The sequence below is a fragment of the Syngnathus acus genome, chromosome 10 (assembly GCF_901709675.1).
Source record: "Syngnathus acus chromosome 10, fSynAcu1.2, whole genome shotgun sequence".
NCBI classification, from domain to species: Eukaryota; Metazoa; Chordata; class Actinopteri; order Syngnathiformes; family Syngnathidae; genus Syngnathus; species Syngnathus acus.
This window is the reverse complement of record NC_051095.1, coordinates 13,770,551-13,794,766: the sequence shown is the minus strand read 5'-3', so window position 1 is coordinate 13,794,766 and position 24,216 is coordinate 13,770,551. Positions and strand designations below refer to the sequence as shown.

At 40.6% G+C, this 24,216-nt stretch overlaps 1 protein-coding gene across 8 annotated transcripts in view; it reads right to left on the bottom strand.

Annotated features, from left to right (window-relative positions):
- enox2 (ecto-NOX disulfide-thiol exchanger 2) overlaps positions 1-24,216 on the bottom strand; it is a 146,305-nt gene that overhangs the window by 98,045 nt on the left and 24,044 nt on the right. For 5 of the 8 annotated variants that reach the window (XM_037263002.1, XM_037263004.1, XM_037263008.1 and 2 more), the window contains one exon: positions 19,623-19,704. The exons of 1 other annotated variant lie outside the window; for it this stretch is intronic. In XM_037263002.1, the coding sequence (XP_037118897.1) occupies positions 19,623-19,704 (82 nt within the window). Of the gene's footprint in view, positions 1-8,460; positions 8,910-19,622; positions 19,705-24,216 lie in introns of those variants that run through there. 2 more of the 8 variants (XM_037263007.1, XM_037263006.1) reach the window with 2 other exon arrangements.

Below are 24,216 nucleotides of genomic sequence, written 5' to 3'. Positions count from 1 at the left end.
TTTTTTGTGCGAGTTGGTGTTTATCATCAGGTACTGACAAGAGGGGCAATTATATGGATTATAGTAAAAGCCAAGCTGAATGCATGCACGAGTTCAGTATGTTGTGGTCTTTTTGACAAGATAAGGATTATTTTGTTGTTGTCCTTGTTTCTATTATGCAAGATGGTAATTATTACCGATAACTGTCAAGAATAGTGTTCAAATATGCCTGTACGTGACTAAACATACAGTTGATTTGACCGGATTATTTCTTGATTATGTCATAGCATTTGCATAACGCATCTAAAGTGTGTGACTGCCTGTATTTCTACAGTAGTAATTGTGTTTATTTAAAAAAGCAAGATGATAGTTATCATACTTAATTTGCAAGAAACAATGTTACAGTAATTTTATGGCACGGATGTGCACTGGTTAGCATGTCGGCGCGCTGGTTAGCACGTCCGCCTCACAGTTAGGAGGGTGCGGGTTCGATTCCACCTCCAGCCCTTTCTGTGTGGCGTTTGCATGTTCTCCCAGTGCCAGAGTGGATTTTCTCCGGGCACTCCGATTGCCTACCACATCCCAAAAACATGCTTGGTAGGCCGATTGAGCTCTCTAAATTGCCCCTAGGTGTGAGTGCGGATGGTTCCTCATCTCTGTGTGCCATGCGATTGACTGGCAACTAGTTCAGGGTGTCCACCGCCTACTGCCCAATGACTGCTGGGATAGGCTCCAGCATGCCCGCGACCCCCGTGGGGACAAGCGGTATAGAAAATGGATGGATGGATGGATGGATGGATGGATGGATGGATGGATGGATGGATGGATGGATGGATGGATGGATGGATGGATGGATGGATGGATGTTGCAAATGAGTATGTAATTGACTCACCTCGTGGGGAGTCGGGATGTGTCTGGGCCACATCAATATTCCACAAAAAAGTAATTTTTCCCTGCAAATTTCTCTATACATTTCTCTGGAAATGTGTCTGTAAAACACACAACACAGCCACACACACACACAGAGCCTTAACACGGCAAAAAAAGAAAGAAGAAAACATGGGGGCTACACTAAATTCAAACTCTGATGTCACATAAGGGGCTGCAAATGGCCCCCCGAACAGCATGTTTGAGACCCCTACTTGACCAATCTTATTGGGCCATGGCCCACTTCTTCTGAGCCTGCCAGAGAAGAAGAAAAATAAACTTGAGCACACCACAGCACCACTATACCTGACTTTAGGTGTCATGTGGGCTGAAGCATAGCACCTGGTCTGAGTATGCTGTTAGACACCTCATTAGAACGTCCAAGGGGTGAGCTATTTCTAAAAGACGGCATGGTGTATTTTAAGGGCGGTGTGCTGTGAACGCCAGGCACTTGGGTGTTATAATAACACTGTATGAGGAGGGCAGCAAAACTGATAAATGTCCTCTCACATAAGGCCACAATATGGGCAATGGCTAGTTATTATACTTAAAGTCTAAACTCGGCTTGAAAAGTGAATAAAATTCAGTGGATCCATTTATCATCTGGCATTAAAGAACAATTTGTAGCAGTGGCATGCACCGCTAACTTATCCAGTGTACATCAGCGGTGTATTGAATATCCCCACAGTGATCCATCACACTGTTTCTTGTCCAACTGCTTTTGTTAAAACTGCTAGCATACGATAGCGCAAAACATCTCCTGGGAATGGCACCCTGCCAGGTAGGCACAAAAAAATTTACAACCTAAGTAGGAAACACCGTGAAGCGCAGCTACAAGTGTGTGCCTGCATGATGTTTTATAGCAAGTACAACACAAGCTCAAAGTGTCTCATTATTATGATACTAACGTAAGATGGTTTGGTGGAATGCTGCTATGTTTTTCTCAAAGATCTGTTTTGGGTGAAACATAATTGACAAGTGTAGATTTGCAGTTCTCCGAATAGGATGACCTAGGAAAAAGATATTCGCCCACAAGTGGGAGTTTGTTTTCCATTGTATAAACAAACCCCATAAAAATGTACCATGCATCCCTCCTTCCCTTACACACCTGGCACATTCATTCATGTTTTGAAGGGTCTTGTCAGTTTACTGCCCGTAAAAGTTGATCACCACCCGCAAGTGAGCGGCAGGAAGATTTATTAGTGTTGTCAAAAATGACGAATGTCGTCATCTGTTTTCTATCCCTTGCACACTGAACGCTGTATACCGTTTATAGGAAACCAATACCCTAATATAGTCAAGATCCATACCATGAGTGTTCCTATAGCTTTTATATGAGTGGGTGTCATCATTGACAAGCTACAAATGCAATATATTCTTTTACAGCTAAATGTGAAGAATCGTATCCCTAAAAGTTGTGAAACGGCTATCTGCATAAAGTGTGGCAACCAGAAACAGTACCGGTACTTTGAATTCATGCCTCATTAACGTCAAATTACCCAAGACTCATGCAGAACAAAAATAAGTCACAGCGGTACCTGAGGAATCAGCCACAATCCAACAAATATTGCTTTCTTTAGATTGTGCAAGAGGCGAACAAACAAGTCTACACACAAAAGAAGTTAACACAAGAAGCTAAAATGGCAGTCGACTGTACATGTCAACTAAGTGATGATACATGTCAAGCTTGACAAACCGATGGATATGAAATGCAGGGCACTAATCATATAAGGTCCAAATCAAAATCATTTGTTCCTTTAAAGATGTTCAATATTAGCACCGGTGGAGCAGTTGCACATCGAAAAACGGATAACTTTTAAAGTCCATTTTCCAGAAAATCCAAGTCTACACATTCATAGCAAATGATCACTTGACTTTAGGTGGTCCATGATTCAGTCTGTAGAGCGTCCAGTCAATTATGCTTGCCTGCCAATAAACTGTAACTGGAGAAGAGCTGCTCCAAATGGTGAATTTGTTTGAGCAAATTTTTTTAGAGCAGTGGTTCTTAACATGGGTTGGATCAAACCCGAGGGGTTCGGTGAGTCGGTCTCAGGGGTTCGGCAGAGCGAGGTCCGAACACACCTGAATGTCGTGTAAATTCGTGATGACACATATCTGAACTGGTCTCGCAAAGGCAACAGCAAAAGCCACACTGATTTGCAGGTATGTAATGTGTTGTGAGCTCATGCATTGTGTTGGGTTTGTTCTGAGCTCCTCAACTGTTCATGCACGGCTCATTTTGTGCACCAGTAAAAAACATCCATGTCTTGAATTTTAAAAAAAAAAGAAATTTTCACGAGGGGTTCGGTGAATGCGCATATGAAACTGGTGGGGTTCGGTACCTCCAACAAGGTTAAGGAACCACTGTTCTAGAGGGATAGATGAACCTTGGCTTTTTAAGTGATGGGATATTTAACATAGTAAATCACCAGTGAAAAATAAGAGTATGACGTTTATTTGAGGCCCATGAATCAAATGTTGCTATCTAATTGTAAGCTCTAGGACTGGGGTGTCATCGCATGCCACATAACAGTTATGGGAGCCCTCAGGGGGCAGGTTATAATGGTGAAACCTAATAAATGTATCATCACTAGAAGAGAAATGGTGTATAAAAATGTGGCTCTTACGTGTATTGGTTTTTATTTTCATGGTTTGGTTCATATTTTGTCCAGTAAATGAACAAAATGTAAAAGAAACCGCTTATCTTTTGTGTAAACAGAAGCAACCATTTAATGGTTTAATTTTGAATGAAAAACAGAGAATGAATGAAGAACAGTGCAAGAAATCTGGTCCGCGAGCCAGAGTTTGACACTTCTGCTCTCCCATTTGTTACATAATTGCCCTGCATTTAATGATCATAATTTTTTTGTGGTTACTTGGAAAAATCCGGGCAAACTTTATTTAGCAGGCACCTAAAATTGTGTGGAGGGCCGAATCTGGCCCTCTGGCCTTGACTTTGTGATCAGCCTTTTATGGAGGCTAGTGGGGTGGGGGTGTTAAAATGTAGGAAACTTGTAACCCGGTGAATGGTATAATCCGGCGGCTTCGCAACACTTTGACTGTGCCGCGCTCAAAGGGACTGTCAGAAGGGTTTAACTCAGCAGGCAAGGAAAGCAGCCGCCATCCCGCCTCACCGCTTCCCGGAATCACGTTGACGGCTGACTACGTTCTCTTGTGGAGCTCCTCAACTTGCTGGGTCCTTAGCTCCAATTTCAAGCTTCCGTGCGCGGTCGCTTATCAGTAAAACGATTACGGTATGAAGAGCTTGAGCAGTATCACCAATATCCTCCGCAGCTCTTGACATCGAGCTGCCAAGCTCTCTTAGCGACTCGGATTCCAGATGGCAGGTTGAACTGCTGCTGCCATAACCGAGCCTGCTGATCTTTTGAGGGATATTGTAGCTCCGCCTTTTATCCTTTTTCGTCGACCATTTAATATTAGCTTGACATCTTCACGGCCCTTGTTCATTAGAAAACAGCAGACTTGCTGTGGGGCATATACAAGTGAGCAGTAGGCACAGAAATAAACAGCAATCATTACGTTACATTAGCATGCTAAAGAGATTCAAGAGTGATGAGGCAAAAAGTCAACAATGGAATTATTACCTTAACAGCCTTTGACTGCTGGCGTGTGAAGGGAAGCGGAGCTCATAGCTCACACCTCACTTGCTACCTCACATGGATTGTTGTAACTTATTAGGGATTGCTGAAAAAAAAAAGGGGTTCTGTGGAGAAGTGGTGCCATTTAAGCACATGGTAAAGGCCTTTTTTAAGTTCACTCAGCCACGAAGGTCTACTTTTGATTAATTCAAGTTACAGAAACTCAAGTGAGTCATGATGTTTCCAGCGACTTGGCGTCCACATCAAACATCTTATTTATGCTACCAAAGCATTGAGACAAACTGCAGATCCCGCATGAGTCAACACTGAACCGCTGACCATGGAGTCATCTCGAGCTAAACTGCTTTAATCAGAAAAAGAACAAATTGAACTATATTCCGTCATATAGCTGCTCTCCACAATGGAAATTGATCTTCACCTCAATCGACCATAATGACATTCTCTGTGTTCTTCTAGTTTTACTGGAAAAGGTGAGGAGGCATAGAAAGATAACTAGATGATTTTTCAATACAGCCCCGCCTGGTTTCTTCAAATGGTGCCAAAGGAATTAAGTAGAAATGTCATTCGTGTTTTTAGGGTATATTGCCTGTGATAAGATGGCAAACAGTCCAGGTGAGCCAGCTGGATCACCAGCTTGAGTTGCCCACCCCAGCTATAAAACAAGTGATGTAATGTCATTGAGGTAACAGTTTCACCATACTACCTTTATAGTTGTTTTCTCCACTTGCTTTAATAATTCCTCTGGACAGCCTCAACCAACAGAATTCACTTTAGAAAGTACAGGTTGTCAGGAATTGACCAATTAAAATTTGCGAATATCCCCAAATTTGTCAAGTCTCCTGACATCGCAGGCTACAACCAGTCGTTCGCTCTGCATTCAGCACTCATTTGTTCTGCAGCGCTATCGTACTCTGCCAGAGATTAAATATTTACGCACTCTCGCTCAAGCAAGCACAGCGCAACAAAAAGCAACAACCCCCTTCCACTCGCTCCCTTGTACCATTAAGGGCTAGCTAATAGATGCTGATTGATCAGAGCATATAGAAGGTAGGATGGGCCTTTTTCTCTTCCTGTGGGTCGCCAAAGGCACTCAAAGAATTCAATCATTTAAGAGGTAGTGAAGAAGACGACCAATTTCTTGTCAGAAACAGTATTAAACTCAATGTCGTGCTTTGATTACCGTAATTTTCGGACTATAAGTCGCGGTTTCTTTCATAGTTTGGGTGGGGGGGCGACTTATACTCAGGAGCGACTTATATACGTTTTTTTTCACAAATTTTTACTTGATCATTAACACATCACTTACTTACAAGTATAGTTGACCACTTCACATGTTATTTTTAGTATAGTTGATCACTTCACATGCTTTGATATCTTTATCTTGAACATATTCAAAACATGAAAAATAGAGAGTAAAAATCAAATAAAGTAATTAACACTTTAAAGCGCCATATCCTCTGGACATGTCCTCTGTCACCAGGATGACATAAAGGACGAGAAATTTGATCGATGGATTTAATGATTTGGAGTGACACAAATGGTTTGATAATATTGTTGTTTATGTGATAATTATTTAAAATATAGTTTATATATCGTTGTATGGGCCTGTGGAATAATTTGAACTGCGGCGCGGCACAGGGCATTGTTGACAAAGGACGGTCGATAAAAGACGAGAAATTTGATCGATGGATTTAATGATTTGGAGTGACACAAATGGTTTGATAATATTGTTGTTTATGTGATAGTTATTTAAAATATAGTTTATATATCGTTGTATGGGCCTGTGGAATAATTTGAACTGCGGCGCGGCACACGGCATTGTTGACAAAGGACGATCGATGGATTTAATGAATTGGAGTGACACAGATGGTTTTATAAACGTGTTATTTATGTAATAGTTTTTTTTAAATAACTGAATGTTACGTCAGGCCCGTTCTCAGCTCCTCGTTTGTGTTTGTCACGTTAGCATACCGTATCGTTTAGCCTGTTGTTGCTCGTTCATGTCTGTTCTTGGTGTTGGATTTTGTCGAATAAATTGCCCCCCAAAATGCGACTTATACTCCGGAGCGACTTATATATATGTTTTTTTTTCATTTTATGGCTGGTGCGACTTATACTCCGGAGTGACTTATAGTCCGAAAATTACGGTACTTTGAAAATTGAAGCACGCTGCCACCACGATCAACCATATTCTGACCCAAGTAAAATTTAAGGTGTATTTATTTTACATACTGCAAGGCTTAGTTTCGAATCCCAGTTTACAACTTAAAATTTGTATTTTGCGCTTCATCAAAACACATTGAATAGTAAAGCTGAAAAAATTGTAACTACCGTAATTTTCGGACTATAAGTCGCGGTTTTTTTCATAGTTTGGGTGGGGGGGCGACTTATACTCAGGAGCGACTTATATACATATATATGTTTTTTTTTCACTTTTTTGGGCATTTTATGGCTGGTGCGACTTATACTCCGGTGCGACTTATAGTCCGAAAATTACGGTACTGGATGGCGATGCGCATCAAGTTTGGGTCTGACTGGTCAAATGATCATGAACGTACTTTTCATAAGCCACTTCTACAAATAACAGCAATCAAGTCTATTGTGCATTATGACTGCAATAAAAAGGATAACAAAACAATAAACCAATTGAGTGAAATTTAAGCGGTAGTTCATGCAAAGCTCTACTGAAGGACTGTGACACAACCTTACACACTTATAAAACCAACAACACTAGGGCATCTGAGGTATATTAAGTCCAAAATTAGAAACAGGAACAACTTTTGAAACCACTACTACAGCCAGTAATAGCACCAAACCTAAGTGTGAACTTTGATTACACTGAGAAGAAAATATCACATTGCTAATACTCTTAAATCCTACAGCAGACCAAGCAATAAGTCAAAAGGTCAGCAGTGCTGTGAGTCATCTGCCAATGGCACAAACCCAGACAGGATGCTCATTCAAGGAATCAAATTAGTTTTATCACTACGCCACAGATAAAACGTTTGCAGGGCAACTGGAACGTCTGACTGTGACATACATTACTCTCAAAAGCATTAACACAGGGAACCACTTTTCAAACAATTTATGTGAATAACAACAATAAACCATTATGATCACAATGATGGAGGGGGGGGGGGGGAGTCTTGCGGACATCAAGTCAAAAGGTATAAAAACTACAACTACGTCTCAAGATATCTATTAGTATAAAGAATGAATCGAAATGGGAGCTTCGTCTAATAACAAACCAAGTACGTATAAGTCATACGGAAGGACAGCAAGAGAATTTCATCAGCCCTTACAGCTTCACAGTCCAACAATCCTGCAGAATGCTTAAGGTAGATTAACTCCAAAAGATATAAACGCAGGTAAGATTTTCATTCAAGAGGTAGCGAAGCATTAATAGAGTGGGAAGCACCTTTTCCCGAAACGCTCATCGGCCAACAACGCTGCGGGACATCTACAGTATAGTAAAGTCTAAACACAGGAAGCTGAACACAGTTGAGCAGGTTAATGGGAGCACTTCAAAACAGTAACGCTGCTAATGAGATCCTGTGAGACCACACAACAACAACAAAAATCGAGGTGATCCATGCTTAGGAAATAAATTTTGGCATCTCAACGCAACCAGCCAACATTTAATACAGGGTGAGGAAAAAACAACCCATACAGGGATCCAACAATTTATGCATAAGACTGCAATGTCAATCAAAATAATATGCATAAAGAAAAAAAAAGGATGATATCATTTACGCAGCAAAAATTAAACAACACAATAAAACACAAAAAAATTAAGACGCGCTGTTAGAGGACCCACATGACGATCAGTGATCAAACGTTCCCTGAAGTGGTGCAGTGTGAGCGGGTACAGCCCGCAGAAGTCACCCGGGGGCTCCACTGAAACCAAAACCATTGAAAAGTTGTCAACATGTACCTGTGTACTGCAAGAGAAACATCGTCCAAAGCGGCTCCGAGATGCAATTTTGTTTCCCTCCCCCTGACTTGTGTGATCGTCCTCTTGCCGTCAATAAATCCCGGGATGGAGACACGGTTTGTCGTCCCCACTTCGCTCCGGTCCGTGCTGCTCGGCAGGCTGGGCTGCAATGACAGCAGAGCAGCCACACCACGCACAGAAAGAGACTCCTTTTTTTTTTCCTGCACCCCTTCCTCTCTCTCTTTCTCTCTTGTCTGTAAACGCACGTCCCACCCTCACGACAAACGACGTGCTTCGGTGCCAGTTCGAGCACATCCACGGGGAGAGAGAGAGAGAGAGAGAGAGAGAGAGAGAGAGAGAGAGAGAGAGAGAGAGAGAGAGAGAGAGAGAGAGAGAGAGAGAAGGACAAGACGCCGGCGACCGAAGCTCTTAACGCGGCTGGAGGGAAGTGATGCACGGACGCCCTCCCCCTCAAAGACTGAACTCTCTAGATCGGATGTGTGTGTGTGAGAGAGAGAGAGAGAGAGAGAGAGAGAGAGAGAGAGAGAGAGAGAGAGAGAGAGAGAGAGAGAGGAGGAGGCTTTGTAATTCGCATGGATCCATCCAGCCATGCCTCGAGAAGACGCTGCGTGGACGCAGTCAAAAACAAAAACTCAAATGGTTTAGGGGGAAAAAAAGAATGGAAAAATTCACCTTACTTGCATGGGTAAAATGTTGGGGGAAAACAAAATCAGTAAGAGGACACCCTGTCTAAAAACTTTTGACATGCTATCGAGGTAGTCGTACCTCGCTCTGCCAGCTGGGGGATCAGCAGCATGCAGATGATCGCTCCAATGCTATCGGAGCAGTGTTTGACCAACTTTGAGCCAAGGCGCATTTTGTGAGGAGACAACTCTCATTGCACTCCACCGAAAACCACAAAAAGTGCAGACACACGTTGATAATGTGCCTTTTGACATCTTACTGAAGAGCATTTAATTCTTGTGTCACTTCAGTTACTGGCATGAACAGATGGACAAATATACAATATTGGAAAATAATTATTTTTGGGACCAGTTCAGTGGAATTGCATGATTTTCTGTGCACACCAGCTGTGGATCACAAGTTGCATAAATTAAAAGTTTTAAAAATTTGAATTCATTCGACGACCAACCTCAAATTATTTTCTTTTGGTTGTATACTGAAGGCATTTGGGTTTCAGATCAAAAGATGAGACAAAAAATATTCAGCTTTTGTTTCATAGTATCTACATGTACACTACCGTTCAAAAGTTTGGGGTCACAAAATTGTTTGGGTGACCCCAAACTTTTGAACGGTAGTGTATATATTTATTTAGATAATTATTTATAGATTATATATATAATCTTCTGTGTAAAAAATCTTATAATATATATGTATACTTATATTCATAGATTATATATAATCTTATACAAATATAAGATATAATTTATAATATTTAATTCATAATATTTTATTATAATAATATTTACACTACCGTTCAAAGGTTTGGGGTCACCCAAACAATTTTGTGACCCCAAACTTTTGAACGGTAGTGTAGATGTGTTTTGTCTGAATCTACACAATTTTCAAGTGAACAAAATATTGGAACAGACATTATTAAAATAATTTAAAGGGACTACCGTTTAATCATTTAGCATAACCCTTACTTGCAACAACTGTTTGCGTGGCATTCTTCATTTCCAGGCCTTTAGTGCAGCTTCTTTCCATTTTTGTTTGTTTCTTCCGTCTCGTTCTCAGGAGATGAAATGCATCCTCTATTGGGTTAAGGTTTGGTGACTGACTTGGCCAGTCTAAAATATTCCACTTTGTCCCCATGATGAAGTCCTCTGTTGTGTTATGAGTCAACATCTTGTTGCATGATGAAGCTTCTCTCGATTAGTTTGGATGCATTTTTCTGTCAATTGCTTAAGAAGTCAATCTGCTGCTACCATTTTGAGTTACATCATCAATTAGGACTGGAAGGCTAGCTTGGATTTTGTTAAGCAGTACAGCGATGAGCCACTGATGAGACCAAGATTAACCTTTGCCAAAGGGATGTAAAGGTCAAAGTATGGAGAAAGAAAGGATCTGCTCATGAGCAAAACCACACAAGCTCATCTGTGAGGCACGGTGGAGGTAGAGCCATGGCTTGGGCTTGCACGGCTGCTTCACTAGTCTTTATTGATGAGCTATGAAATTAAAGCTGGAACTTTTGTCTCGTGTTCTTTTTTTATTTGAAACCGACTTCAGTTTACAGCAAAAACAAACTGACCTTGCCATTCCAATACATCTGAACAACCATTCACCAACACAAACAATGTACCCTCCAAATACATTTTTCACGAGGAGTATTGATGCATTCCAAAACATTCAACCTTGGAAACATTGAAAAGCTCTCAGTGCAAGGATTCAGCTCCAGTTCTCCAGTTCACGTGAACACACCACAAAAAGGCACAAAGAAAATTGTGGTGCATGCTTTTCTTCCCCCAAAACACAATCTCTGCAGGGAGGCATTATCTCTCACTGTCTAGCTGATAGATGCTAACATAAATACAATGCAGCTGACAGCATAGTGGATAATGACTAGAATGAAAATGTCCAGAGAAGCTTGCCAATAAACTATTCCGACTGCCTGACCTTATTTCCTCTTACTGTGACACAGTAAAGTGTCTGGCTGTTTAGCACTATATAACCAACACAAATGGATTAAACATAATATTGCATACTGAGAGAATTAGCTCTTGATGGATAATGACTAGGGTAAAAATGGCCAGAGATGGTCCCATCTCGTCCCGCTCAGGTATCTGGAAACGATGAGTTGTTCCACTCTATTTTAGTTTTATTATGGTAACTTGTTTTTATACTTGTATGATAGTTGAGAATGTTTCACTGGTTACATAAACATTGCCTGAACTGTGTAGGTTTTATGATGGTCAAAATATGACGCGTTACTGTATGTGTTCCATCTTTTATATGCGAGTACTGTATATTTATATAAATGAGGATCCAAACTCAAGGACAGTGCCTAAAACACACACACGCACACACAAAAAAGAAAAATACAAAATCATATAAATATTAATGTACAAATGCAGGTTGCATAGTTCAAGTCAAAAACCTTGGTCAAACTGAGAATCAAATTATTCTGCCCGCTGCCAGACCAAAAGTCTTCTACCACATTTGCTAGACACTCATTTCCAAGGTAAATATACACTTTTGCTGAAGGCCAGAATACTGTCGCATTTTCCACAACTCCCTCCAAAGCTGAAAAGAGCCCGCACTTTGCAAAAGTATTGTTTCTCAAACAAATCATGAAATGTGCTTGGCAAACAAAATGTGTTTCGCCCCCCCCAAGTGATCGCCGGTTAAACGGTGAGGAAAATAGGCTGGAGATTGCAATGAAGACAAAGAAAAAAAAGTTACCTCAAGCCTCCGCGTTTCTCCTCTCCATGTTTGACAAAGAGAAAATCATAGACTCAATGCTCAGTGCATTGGGCTCAATAGTATAGAGTAGTATGTCTGTCCAATATATACGTAGTATAAAGATTTAATGATGATGAGAGACTGAGCTTCGAAACAATTGATTCATTTTGCATAAGGAATGAATACAATTCAGGTCTTTGAAGTCAACCAGTCACGGAATTCATCATATTTCCCGCCTTGCGATGGGTAAAATAAAAAAATAAAAAAGGTTTGCCTTTCAGTTCCACAGCAGTAAAGTTGATATTCACAAAACGCCAGCAGCAGGTTAAGCGCGATCTATAAGGATATTTTGAAAAAATCCAAGGGGAAGTGTGGGTCAAACCAACAATCTGCCCTTGCTGAAGACGGCAAAGTTAACCGCCTGAGTCGTGCCTCCCAGACATCTTATTGAATACAAACATCTCATATGAACTACACACTTTTTATAACATACACACGCGCACACACGCACCCTCTCACAGGATAGGCTCATTTAAAGAAAATGTTGTTGGGCATTGAGAACTAACTTTTTTTAAGGTTGAGAGTTGGAATCGAGAATCGGTAGGAAGCGGAATGGATTTGAAGAACCGGAATCAGACCCGGAATCAGAACCGGAATCCTACAAATTCAAACGATGCCTAACCCCAATGAGGACCACGTCTGACACATTTGGACGACATCATAGGCTTTTGAAATATCTTTGCCTAATGTGCTGTCTTAATTGGATTAACTGAGGGGAGGGAAGGAAAACATGGAACATGCTGTACATGTTGTGGATCCTCCCAAGTGGAACCCAGTCAAGTGTGGGTCCACTTGTTCAAATTTAAAAAAGTTTTCCCTATTAGAAATTAAGCAAATAAATAACTTTCAGGTTCAAACTTCCATCATACATTATTACCGCATTGAATTTAAATGATGGAAGTATTTAAAAAAACAAAAATGCCATAGTGTGTACACGATGGGATTTGCTGACGATTGTGAATATTATCCCGGACAATTGGTTGTTAATGCAACTTGTACCATTTTTGGGGAATTTGATTATGAAGCATCCAATATATCTGTGTGACAAGGTGGGGGGGGGGGGGGGGGGGGAAGCAAAGCCAACAATTGCTGGTGCATGTTTTAATCAGAAAAAAAACATGTCATAAATAAACTGACTGTTTTTCAGGGGAAACAAAAATTCAATTACCCTTGTCAGCCGGCAGTAATGAGTAACAGCCCGTGCGTGTGCACTCATTCAATTCCAGGCACCCTCGGGAACGATGTCTGGAGGTTTTTTTTTTACAACGCCGCTTCTGTGCGGCCTGTTAAGTGTAGCAAAAGCAGTCCAACAGAACGCTAATTTGACTCAGAAGATGAAAGCTTGCTTTCAGGTGCATCTGAGGGTGCTGGGAGTGGTTACACACCCCACCCCATACAATGCTTCTTTTTTTTAATCAAAATGCTTGACTTGAAAGTGGGGTGGATACGACATTCTGGCTATATACAAAAATAAACAAAAACAAAAAAGCAGCAGTAAATCGTGTGATATATTGTAAAGATTAAAGTGAAACTTTAAGTCACACAATTGGGAATGGAAAAAAACTATACCTATGGGAAAAAATATATACCAGCAAAGAACCACAGGGGACATATTATAGAAAATTGACTTCAATTCTGCAAATTCCAGTGAAATTATTGGGTTATCAGTATTTGCTTCTGACTGCAGTGGTGGCTTTGAAAACTGTTTCTAGAGGGAGCTCCACAAGTATCCAATAACAGTGCAAAAACCGGCTAGCTGTCTTGCTCTTGCTCGCTTAATAAAAAGAAAGAAAAATATACGCCGCTAAATCTGCAAAATATAGCAATAAAGACGCCAGGTAAGCAATGTTGCGTAGCCATTTGCTTGGTTGCATGCCCTCGGTCGTCATGGAAATGAAAGCCGCGTTTGCTCACCCTGATCAAGCGATTTGTGTGCTCAGTGTGCTCAGTGTGCTCAGTGTTCATCCTTTGTGTATTTTGACCAAAAGAAAAAAAGGACTTGTGTCCTTTTACTCTACACCTATTGGGGGGAAAAATAAGAAATGACTCAGAACAGGAAATTGAATTTTACTGTGACAAAGGACACTCTGTACAATTTGGGCTATAAGTAGAATCCCTTTTACAGAGCTCTAATAGAAAGGTCACATTACAGTCGTAACAGAGGATTTCACATTTATCCGCCTTTCACTTTCATACAGAACCCAGCAAAGCAGAATTCCTGCAATCAGCAAATTGCGGTAGCTCACTCCTTTTGCGTATTGTATAAAATACTACTGGACAAGGCCAATGTATTCGTTTTGGAATGCTGCGTCTCAGGTATTGCCTTCCACACAGGAAAATAATGGTTCTCATGCTACATTTTGAAGCAGAAAACTGGGGGGTAGACTATTTTGCAATCAAAAGTTTCCAAAATGTGAACTTTTAGGGGCGTTGGTAATGTGTCAACAATAATAGTAAAAAGAAAAGAAATGTACACTGCATAATGAGAAAAGCCTCATCCCCAAGGCACATTCCTTCTGCAGTTTGTCTTTGACATGAACGGTCTTTTCACACTGCACTTAGCACTGCGCAATACGCTGTTGACCAACACATTTATTGTGTATGTGCTGCCATGGTGCAACAACACTGTGTCGTGCTGCAGAGGACGACAGCGCATGATTTGGCAGGCGGAGCACAAATCGTAAATGTTCAATTTGGGTGGCATCGCGCTGTGATGATATCTCGTTGAATTCAATAGGATAAATGATGCCCGAGTGATTTCAGAGTGACGACGTCAAGTGACTTTAGTGTAGTAGTAGATTGAAAAAACATAACTTATGAACGTAGTGTCCCCAACTCTAGGAAAAAAGACAAATGTACAGTGGTAAAGTGGTACAGAAGCATAGCCATGGACAGGAGTGTGTGGTTTCAGCATTTTTAACAATAAAAATAAAATATAGCAGAGTTACACATGCTTCTCTCTGTCTACCACCCTTGCTCCTCTGTATTATAAACAAAACCCCCCTGTAATAGTAACAAATACAGTTATTGGCCAGTTAGGGTTAGTCCACTAAAAAAAGTCTACTCAAATAGCCACCAGGCTACTTACTGTTGGGTTGCTTAGCAACCATCGCAAAATATCGGTAAGCTTGTGCCATACTGCTGCAGTGACTTCCCGCATCCTACCCCGCAGTGCACATTCTTGCGACTCAATATGATGTGGCCTCACATTATTGTTACCACTTTTATGAGTGTTAACAAAGCATGACGCATGAGGTGGACTGCTTTCACAAAGCCTTCCCCTTACACCTCGCCTCTGCAATGTATCATCAAAGGCTAAGTTGTTTCATTCTATTAGAGTTTCCGAAAGCAGGTAGCTTATATTTTGTACATTTGAACTTGTGAGCAGATGAGAGGGCCAACGCACTGTACGTTACACATTAAAGCAGAAACATACAGTTGACCCAGTTGGATCTCATCTGGTGCTTAACCCATTTGTTGCCTTAAAGGGGAATGCTGACAGAATGAATAATTCAGATCGAATTACTGCATATTACACTATAGCGCGGCCTCATCTGTGACTGTCGTGCTGCAATTTTTACATGACGAGTCAAGGGTAATTCTGTTTCTTAACTAGGACGTACTTTGATTTTCCCTTTTCTCCAAGATGTCTTTTTCCCCCCTGCCCTTTAAGGGGTGTGGAGTGCTGTATCATAATGTCATTGCCAGTGAAAGAAAGCGGGGGTTCGGAGTATTTTCAAAGTTTCCGTTCATTTTAAACAGACTGTAAATAGTATTTTTTGTTGTCCATTTTCAGATCAATGCCTGCTGTTTGTTACTGGAGTAAAAAATGACTTTTGTTCCGCTCAAAGCCATGCAGAAATGCACATCTGTTCCATTTTGACCTCTATCATCCTAAACCCTTACTTATGTAATTCCCTACCCCATGCCTCTTCGTGTTCCCCGCATATTGACGGATGGAGAACAGAAGATCATCCAGACGGAGAAAAGGTTGAGGTGACTCCCTGGCTTAAGTCACATCTCATTAAACAGACTTTGCAGTGTCCGGCGCGCTTGGAGAAATTTAATGAGTTGTGGCGCAGTAACAAGGCGCCATAAAAAGTAACTGGAGCTAATGTATTTTGAGCGGGGGCACCATGATTGCCAGACTTTTTTGGGGAGACCTTAAAGACTGGGCAGATATTCCAAGTCTTTGGTGACAGAGGCATCTGTTCTGGCAACTGGATTATGCAGAAGCTTAAAAGGAGGCCATCCCTTCCTAGAGAGTTTGCCCCTCAGCCTGAATATTGATGCAAATGGCTCTCAAACAAGAGTGCAAAACAACCGATAACCCCCTCGCTGGCTCAGCAGTCACAGCCCCACTACTGCTTCATGGATACATTTTTCTTTGGTCACTCTATTATCAAGTTGTATGCAAATGTTGCAAAACAAACAACATGCAGCTGTTTGATTTGGCCATGTACAAAGTAGTTGTGCCAATCCATTCCCTAAGGCTGATGGGCGTTCATATTTTAAATATTTTCACATTGGCAAAAAATGGAAATAGGAATCACCCTTAACAGAGTCACGCTGTCCACGTCATTCAACCTTGATGAACCATCTAGCCGTTTATTACTCTGCTTATGTGAATTAATATGAAAGCCAGTTTATACAACTTCAACTACATTTGTTAACTTTACTAAACCCTTTGACTTGCAGTCTATAAAAGCATTCCCCACGTTTAGGTGTTTTTTTTTTTTTTTTTTTTTTTTTTTTACAAGTGTAGCGTAAACAAGTTAGTAACTCAGATAGATTACGACAATAATGGATATACTACACACATGTATTACACACACAATAAATATACAGCTAGTCATTGTTTTTTGGAAGGTCTTCCAAGTAGCCAAGAAGCCTTTTTCTAATAATTCCAACTATACACAGAGTGCTACATGCAAGCGTCTACACTTCTTTCAGCTTTCAAACGATCAGTAGTCTTTCGTTGGTCACTTTAAAATATGCAGCATCATACAGTATGTTAGTCACAATCACTGTTGGATGTTCACTTGTATGTTGTTCTGAATCAATAAGTAGCCTCTTTTAATACGTCTAAGTCAGGAGAGCACAGCACATTTGTAACAATACCCAAGCCCAATTCCCTTCCTTGCTGCTAATTCATGACTTACAAAGCACGTTTGAATCTTTTTTTTTGTCCCACGAGAGCATTTTTTCTTTTATGAATAAAAACTTCTCATTTCTTCCCATCAGCATCATGATATCATATGAGCTCATTTGCATTTGAATGATCTGGCATTAATCCATCATCCTGATTGATGTAAATAAAGGGTAGAAGATGTTTGTCTGGCATCTAAGGAATGCAGTATTGTTCATCATTGAACATGCAAAACTACTCTGTTGGTGGAGATAAACAAAAGTTTGGAATGGGCATTAAAATCATTTAATTGATCACATCTGGATGCAAAATGGAGTGCACCACTTGGACAACATGAAGACAGCCACGGGATTTTGAGTCACACTCATACGGCGGAACAACTCTTCTGGAGAGCATTGTTAATACAACACTGACATGGAAACTGGAGTTAAGAAAACTCGGAGAAACTCTATCATCCGTCAAAAAAAATATTTGGAAAAAAATGAATTGATTGGTCAATTTGCTTTTATTTATTTTATTTTTTTCTGAGAAAGCATGATTCTGCATGCAAAGAAGAACTCAGAACATTCGGCGAGAACTATCCTAACGCAAAAAACTATGCATGAAAACCTATTCTGCTCCACATTAAAATAAAACCAAAACCATCATTGCTTATGAACAAACAATTGGGTTTGAAGTGCAAACAATTCTTCAAGAAATAATTTATACAGCAAGACACTCAACAGCTTCACACAGACTGACCTGAAATGAATATAAAATCCTCAGTCTTCACCGGCAGAGGAGAGAAACCTGACAGGCGGCTAATTAAACCTGACCCGGTGAAGGCAAACAGCGGAGAAAGTGTGTGACATAAAAGCAAGACAAAAGCAGAAGGCTACAAGAGAGCGAGCCGAGCAGACTAGCAGGGAGGAGGAGAGGAGAAAAGGCCAAGCATCAGACTGAGCGCTCATTATCGCCACCATATTGCGCTGCGTAAGAGTTATGTGAGAGGACAGTCATCTAGAAATGATCAACAAAAAGGGCGCCTCTAAAGCGTCCATTCTCACTTTACTTTTTATCTGTCACACACTCATTTTCCTTTGTTTTCTCAGAAAAAATAAAACATTGCATTGTCATTTTTCTAAAGAGGATCACGTAAACATTTGCACTCACATTATTCATTCTCTTCTATTGATTCAATCGCAAAAAAAATCTGTTCTTATCCTCTGCTAGTTTTGAACAGCCAAGTAAGCTTAACTATCACTGCCCAACAGAAAGAATATAAGTGTTCCCCTACCACAGAGCCCTGCCACAATAATCCACGAGCCCCGAAAAAGGTTCCCTGAAAAGCAGATAAGTTGAGCACTGTAGCGCTAAGAATATTGGCATTGGTTGTTTAGCAACCAACCATTATTAGCTACATTCAGTAGGGCAATCAGAATATGGAGGTATTTAGTTTTCATCATACAAAACTTTAAATCAATTAAATCAAATGTAGTATTACTGTACATTAGTAGTCACTTGAATTGCTTTTGATAGACATTGCTTTTGTAGAGAATGTGAAAACATAATCGTCCAATGAAAAGCATGTAACTCCAAGTTCTGTATAGTTGAAAGAGGACAATTATAGAAAAGCTTTATTGATTTAATTGGGTCTCCAGATTTCCCACCATACAGTACAGTATGAAATTCAACACCCAAATAGATTTCTTTATCTGACCTTTTCTAAATATGGCTTCGCACAAGCAGATTTCCTATCCTGTCTGCATGCGGAGGAGTGAACATTCACTCTGGAGGGAGCCTCCTGGTACCCAATAACACACAAAAATGTCGCAAGATATCTTATGCTCTTTGTATTTCTCTAAGAAATAGACTTGGGAGTGGTTGGAAAAATGACTAAATATAGTGACAAGGTACTAAGTTGGAGTCGACACTCACTTTATTGTATGCCCTAGCTCTGCTCAGGTGGTCATGGTGACAGAGGAAATACTCTTTATTTCAATGAGATACCCGATTCCCCCTAAACGGAAATGTCAGAGGCATTTTATTGATACCTGGGGACTATTTTAAATTGAGTGTGTGTGTGTGGGGGGGGTGGGGGATTTTCAAAAGCAAGAAAACGTCAAATTAACTGAAAAATGAATGCTTTTCATGAAACAGTAAACCGGCTGTCGCCTATACAATGCTTGTCTACCTTTGGTACTCAAAGTGCTTTAACACTGCTTCCTCATTCACCTACTGATGACACGCCATGGGAAGCAACTGGGGGTTCAGCATCTTGCTCAAGGACATGGTCACAACAGTTGAGGATCAAACCCCCTACATCTGGATTGGGAGACGACCACTCTACCACTGATCCACGTTGTCTGGACCAGACACAGGCAATCAATTTAAGCCTTTTCCAGAGCTGTGGGCGTAAAACCAGAACAGCACTGTGTATTTTACCACAGCATACCCACTATGTCAACAAGGCACCCCCATCGCTCGTGAAAAAGCTGCAGTTTTCATGCAGAACTAACCCTGAGAACAAACACGCACCGTAGTCTCTTACTTGTGACTCTGCTCGCTCTGTAGTCTTTGTGCATGGCTGGGCCACAGCTGTCTTGTTTGATTTCAGCTTCTTTGGCCTGTTTCTGAAAGAAAACAAACTTCTGATGAGCTGTGGTTTGTTCGCTTCATAAAAAACAGAAACGATATTCTCATACATCGCCACTCTGCAAGGCAGTGTGTCCGCTCTGCAGTCATCCAAGGACACTCGAGTGTCACAATAAAAGGGCTTTGTCTTGACTAGCGAAAGAAGACAAAAAGAGGATGTAATTCCTCGAGTCCTCCATGAAGCACGACCCTCTGACGGTCTCATTGACAGCGCTATTAGCACTCCAGCTAGGGGGATCAGTGAAGGGAAAACACAAAAACGCTGGCACAAGAATACTGTAATGCATTTCATTCCACCGAGAGGGTGACATGATGACGGCAGTAATTGGCTTTCTCCGGCGATGATAATCTGCATCAGTCACACTGTGCCACCACAGCTTTAGGGCCACTAAAAAGGTCGCACTTATCCCCGAAACTCGCCCCAATATGCTTGTAGCAGCCCCACAGCCGGTAACATAATGACTGGGTGGTTCTTTGCGCCTTTGAAACATTTCAAACCATTCCCGAAGGAGTCATTTGCACACTGCTTTATCTCATAACCAAAAGCGTAGTTTTATTATATGATTGGGATAAAAAATTTGGGTCCAACTGTTCTGCTACTCATAACTGTATTCACAGTCAGGCATTCGCAAATTTGGGGGAGGAACTATTCACTAATATTTGCTGAAAATCTCACCTTTGCGCTCTTTTGTGTTCAGCCAATGCTACAGCTAATCTCAAAAAATTGCTTTTGCTGTCTAATGGCATCTACTGCATGTTGAATAGAAACGGTGTAGATTTGTGTGAAAACTATCAAATTTAAAACTATGAAACTATGAACCCAAATTGCGACATAGGTTTCAGCCCGACAGCAGCCCCGATATATGCCAACGGAGGAGTACTTGGATGATGACGGCTTTGTCCAGATGCATATTTGTGGAGTGCTTTACAGGTAGAAAAATGAACTCAATTGTGACTGGATCATTGAGCAAGTGTAGCCAGAACCCAAGCTGACTTAGAAGTCGGGGTGGGTATAATAATAGCTAACTGATCAATTGTGCGATACAAAATAAATCTTTTAAATAAATCAACTCTTTTGGTGACATGGAGACAATGTTTAACTGAAAAATGCTTGTAATTGCATCCCTTCTATTCTTAAATGTCTTTACTCTTCCGTGAAAGCAAACTGCTCGTCTGTGTTGTAATCAAAATAACACATTTGCAAATATCTGCTTTTATTTGTAAAAACAACGATACATACATATATTTGCCTATTTTCTGACGTGTTATAGACCAAACTAATAGCTGAATCCTAATCCATCTGTTTGTACATTTTCTGTATTGCAAACTTGAAATAAATTGTCCTAGAATAAAAGGATGGAAATGACAATGCTGTTTCTTGTGCAGTCATACCAACCTCATTTTTTGTATGCGTGTATTTACCCAAACATCTGAGTGCATTATTCATCTTGACGAATGGAATGCGACCAGACACCCATGTCTTGCTGCGATTAGAGGAGCGCTCCCTTTGTTCGACGAGGCTTGTCAGAGTCAAGCAACCCCTAAAATGATGGAGGAGTACGATAGCCCATCATAGCCCAGTAGCCCCGTTCATCTTTCTGTCTCCGCAGCAGGATCAGCAGAACTCCAGAAACAGTGCGGCCTTGGATGAATCATAGCAACTTCACAAGAAGTCATCGCAGCTTAAGAGGCAGCTCTTGTATACCTATTCTTTAAAGAAACGCTCCCTTAGCCTGCATCCTTACGTGTGTCTCTGTGAGAGTTCCTTATCTCCCATGCTGGGCCATAGATAAGAAAGCTAGCGGTTTTTACTCAACCATATTCCCCATATAAATGCATGACAAGTAAGTTGCCCTATGTCATATTTATTTGACATAGACTGGTTGTAATATGAATATAGTCAATAACATTCATGGACTGAAGAAATATGCTTGGAGGCTTCAGTTTGAAGAAGCATGTTCTATCCATCATTGTGCCCATTGTTGCAATTTACAAAGCAGCTTTTTCTTCAGGAATCCGACAATTTAGTACTGAACAGTAAAACAGTACAGTTAGGTCCAGAGTATTTGCATCTAGTTTTTCCAATTACTGAAGACAAATCAGATGGCAGCAAGACCAACAAACTACAAGGCTGCAATACGAATGAAAAATACATGTCATCTTTAATTTGTGAAACTTCTTAAATTAAAGCTAATATTGTGCATCTCCAATGTTTTGATTTAAATCTAGCAAACTCAAAACAACTTGTCCAACAAGGTCTGACTCTGTATACTCATAACAGTGCAGTAAAGTGCATCTGTGTTGTAGCGCATAAAGCCAGAAGGTAAAAGTAATAGCAGCCATGTTCCTGCGAGGTGCATTTCTTTGTTTGTCAGAAATGTCAGCATCCTTGCATTCAACATTGTAAGCTGATCAACACATGGATCTTAAAACCAGAACCAACATGTTCTCAGTTCCTTTTTTACTCCATTTAAGAGTAGAGGATATTGTAAATCAGGCAACTGGAAAGCAACATGTCACAAACAATGTTACTCCAGATATATCATATTAAGGACACGGAGGCCAGAGGGGCCGAGACGGGGCAAAGAGTGCATTCGCCATCGTGTAAGCGCAGATGAAAAATGCTGAGCACAAAAACAATTTTACATAGCTAGAGGAAGAATAGAGTTCCATTTCTTATCTTGAAATAAGAATATATTGAGAAAAACTATTTTCAGACCGTCCACAGTTTTTGATAAAATTGTAATGGATGACACAAAGTGCATACTGCATGGATAACAAAATACCCAATGCATACATTGCACACTTTTGATAACAAGCACTCATGTCGCTTTTCCACTTCACATAAAGCCTTTCCATTGCCAAGTTACCATGGTTAGTGTCGGGGTGAGTCATTTGAGCATTTGTCGATCTGTAAATTGAGCACTTTAGACTAAAAATTACAGAATTAGATACAGATGCGAGAGTTAGTAGCTTACTTTGTTGCTCTGAGCATCTGAAGCTGCAGTTATACTCAACAGTCTCTACTTTGCCGCGTTAAAATTAGTCTCCTTACCATGAACAACAACCACAGAGGTAATTACAGGTGGAACAACGCCAAAGAGTTTTTAAAACTACAATGTACATAAATTAGAACATGGAGTGAATTTAAAGCTGCTAGTGGTTGTTGTTTACTGCACATACAAGGTCAGTTGTGTACTGCACTGCAAAGATGTGCTATTGATGTAGTGGGGTGGAGTTATCGCCAACACACACAGAAAGAAATGTAAGCCTGATCAGTATTTACCGCTGAAAAGCGTATTGTGGATCACGCAATAATTCTGTATAAGAAGACATTGCGGAATCCATTTTTCTACATGTGTACAGAGAGGAGGGGCATTTCTTAAAAATGACTTTCGGATGGCTATCTGCATTGACTAGATGAGTCATATTATGTTTTTATAGAGTGGATTAAAATTAAACGGTTGCCATTAATGTGTAAAATGTTCATTAGGCAAAATAAGACAAAGAGTGAGTCCGAAAGGTTATAATTACCATCAGCCTCCTCCATCTCATAAAAGTCAAACCTATTATATCTATTAATTTCCATTAATACCTTTTAAATTAGGGCTAACTATTTGATTGTCGAGTAAATTCAAAATAAATGGCTGCAGACTGGCTCAGTTCTTGCTGTCACTTGTACTTAAGTCAGGTAGGAGAGGGACAATACAACACGCATAAGTAACTACTGCTCCTTCAGACAAGCCCGTTTTCATTGGTGATCCATCCAAAAAATGGAAGTCTGGAAGACTGTCTTCAACTGTAACATTCTCATGTTACCAGTGGGTATGATTCAGATAATCTTGTGTGACCTCTCCAATACCTGACCAGAGTGCAAAGCCCTGCCATGAAACACACGAGTCTCTTCAAAGCAGAATCCTCAGACTTCAGCTAATTATCTCATTTCCCTTCCGTCTCTGAAAAGCCCTATGAGCTGCTTAAAAGTGAAGTCTGCTCACGAAAGGTGACGATAAAATTTTGTGGGGAAAAAAATGGTACGTAATGACTCATTATTTTATTAACATTCAGAAAATCCATCCATCTAGTCTCTATCCCGCGTATCCTCATTATAGCTCCGAGTGTATTAGAGCCTAGCTGACTTCAGCTGGAAGGCAGCAAATTGTAGGACACAAGGAAAAACAGCAACTCCAATCACTAATGTATGTAAATGTTGAAACATTTAACACTACTTTTTGGACATAGGTGACAGGGGTCGAGTGTGCCAGTTAGCTAGCTGTGCTAGTTTGAATTATAGCCAGGGTACTAATATTTGTAATAAACCAATCTGTTCGTAAATCCGTCAAGAATTCAGCAAGTGACAAGTATTTGAGTAAATCTTCTGACTCACGGTACAGCACAGCGCAACAGAGCAGTCCACTGTTCGAAAATGGCCGACCAGCGGCGATGCTGCCAATGCCGCCTTAAGCCATCTCGTCTTTCCTACAGAAATC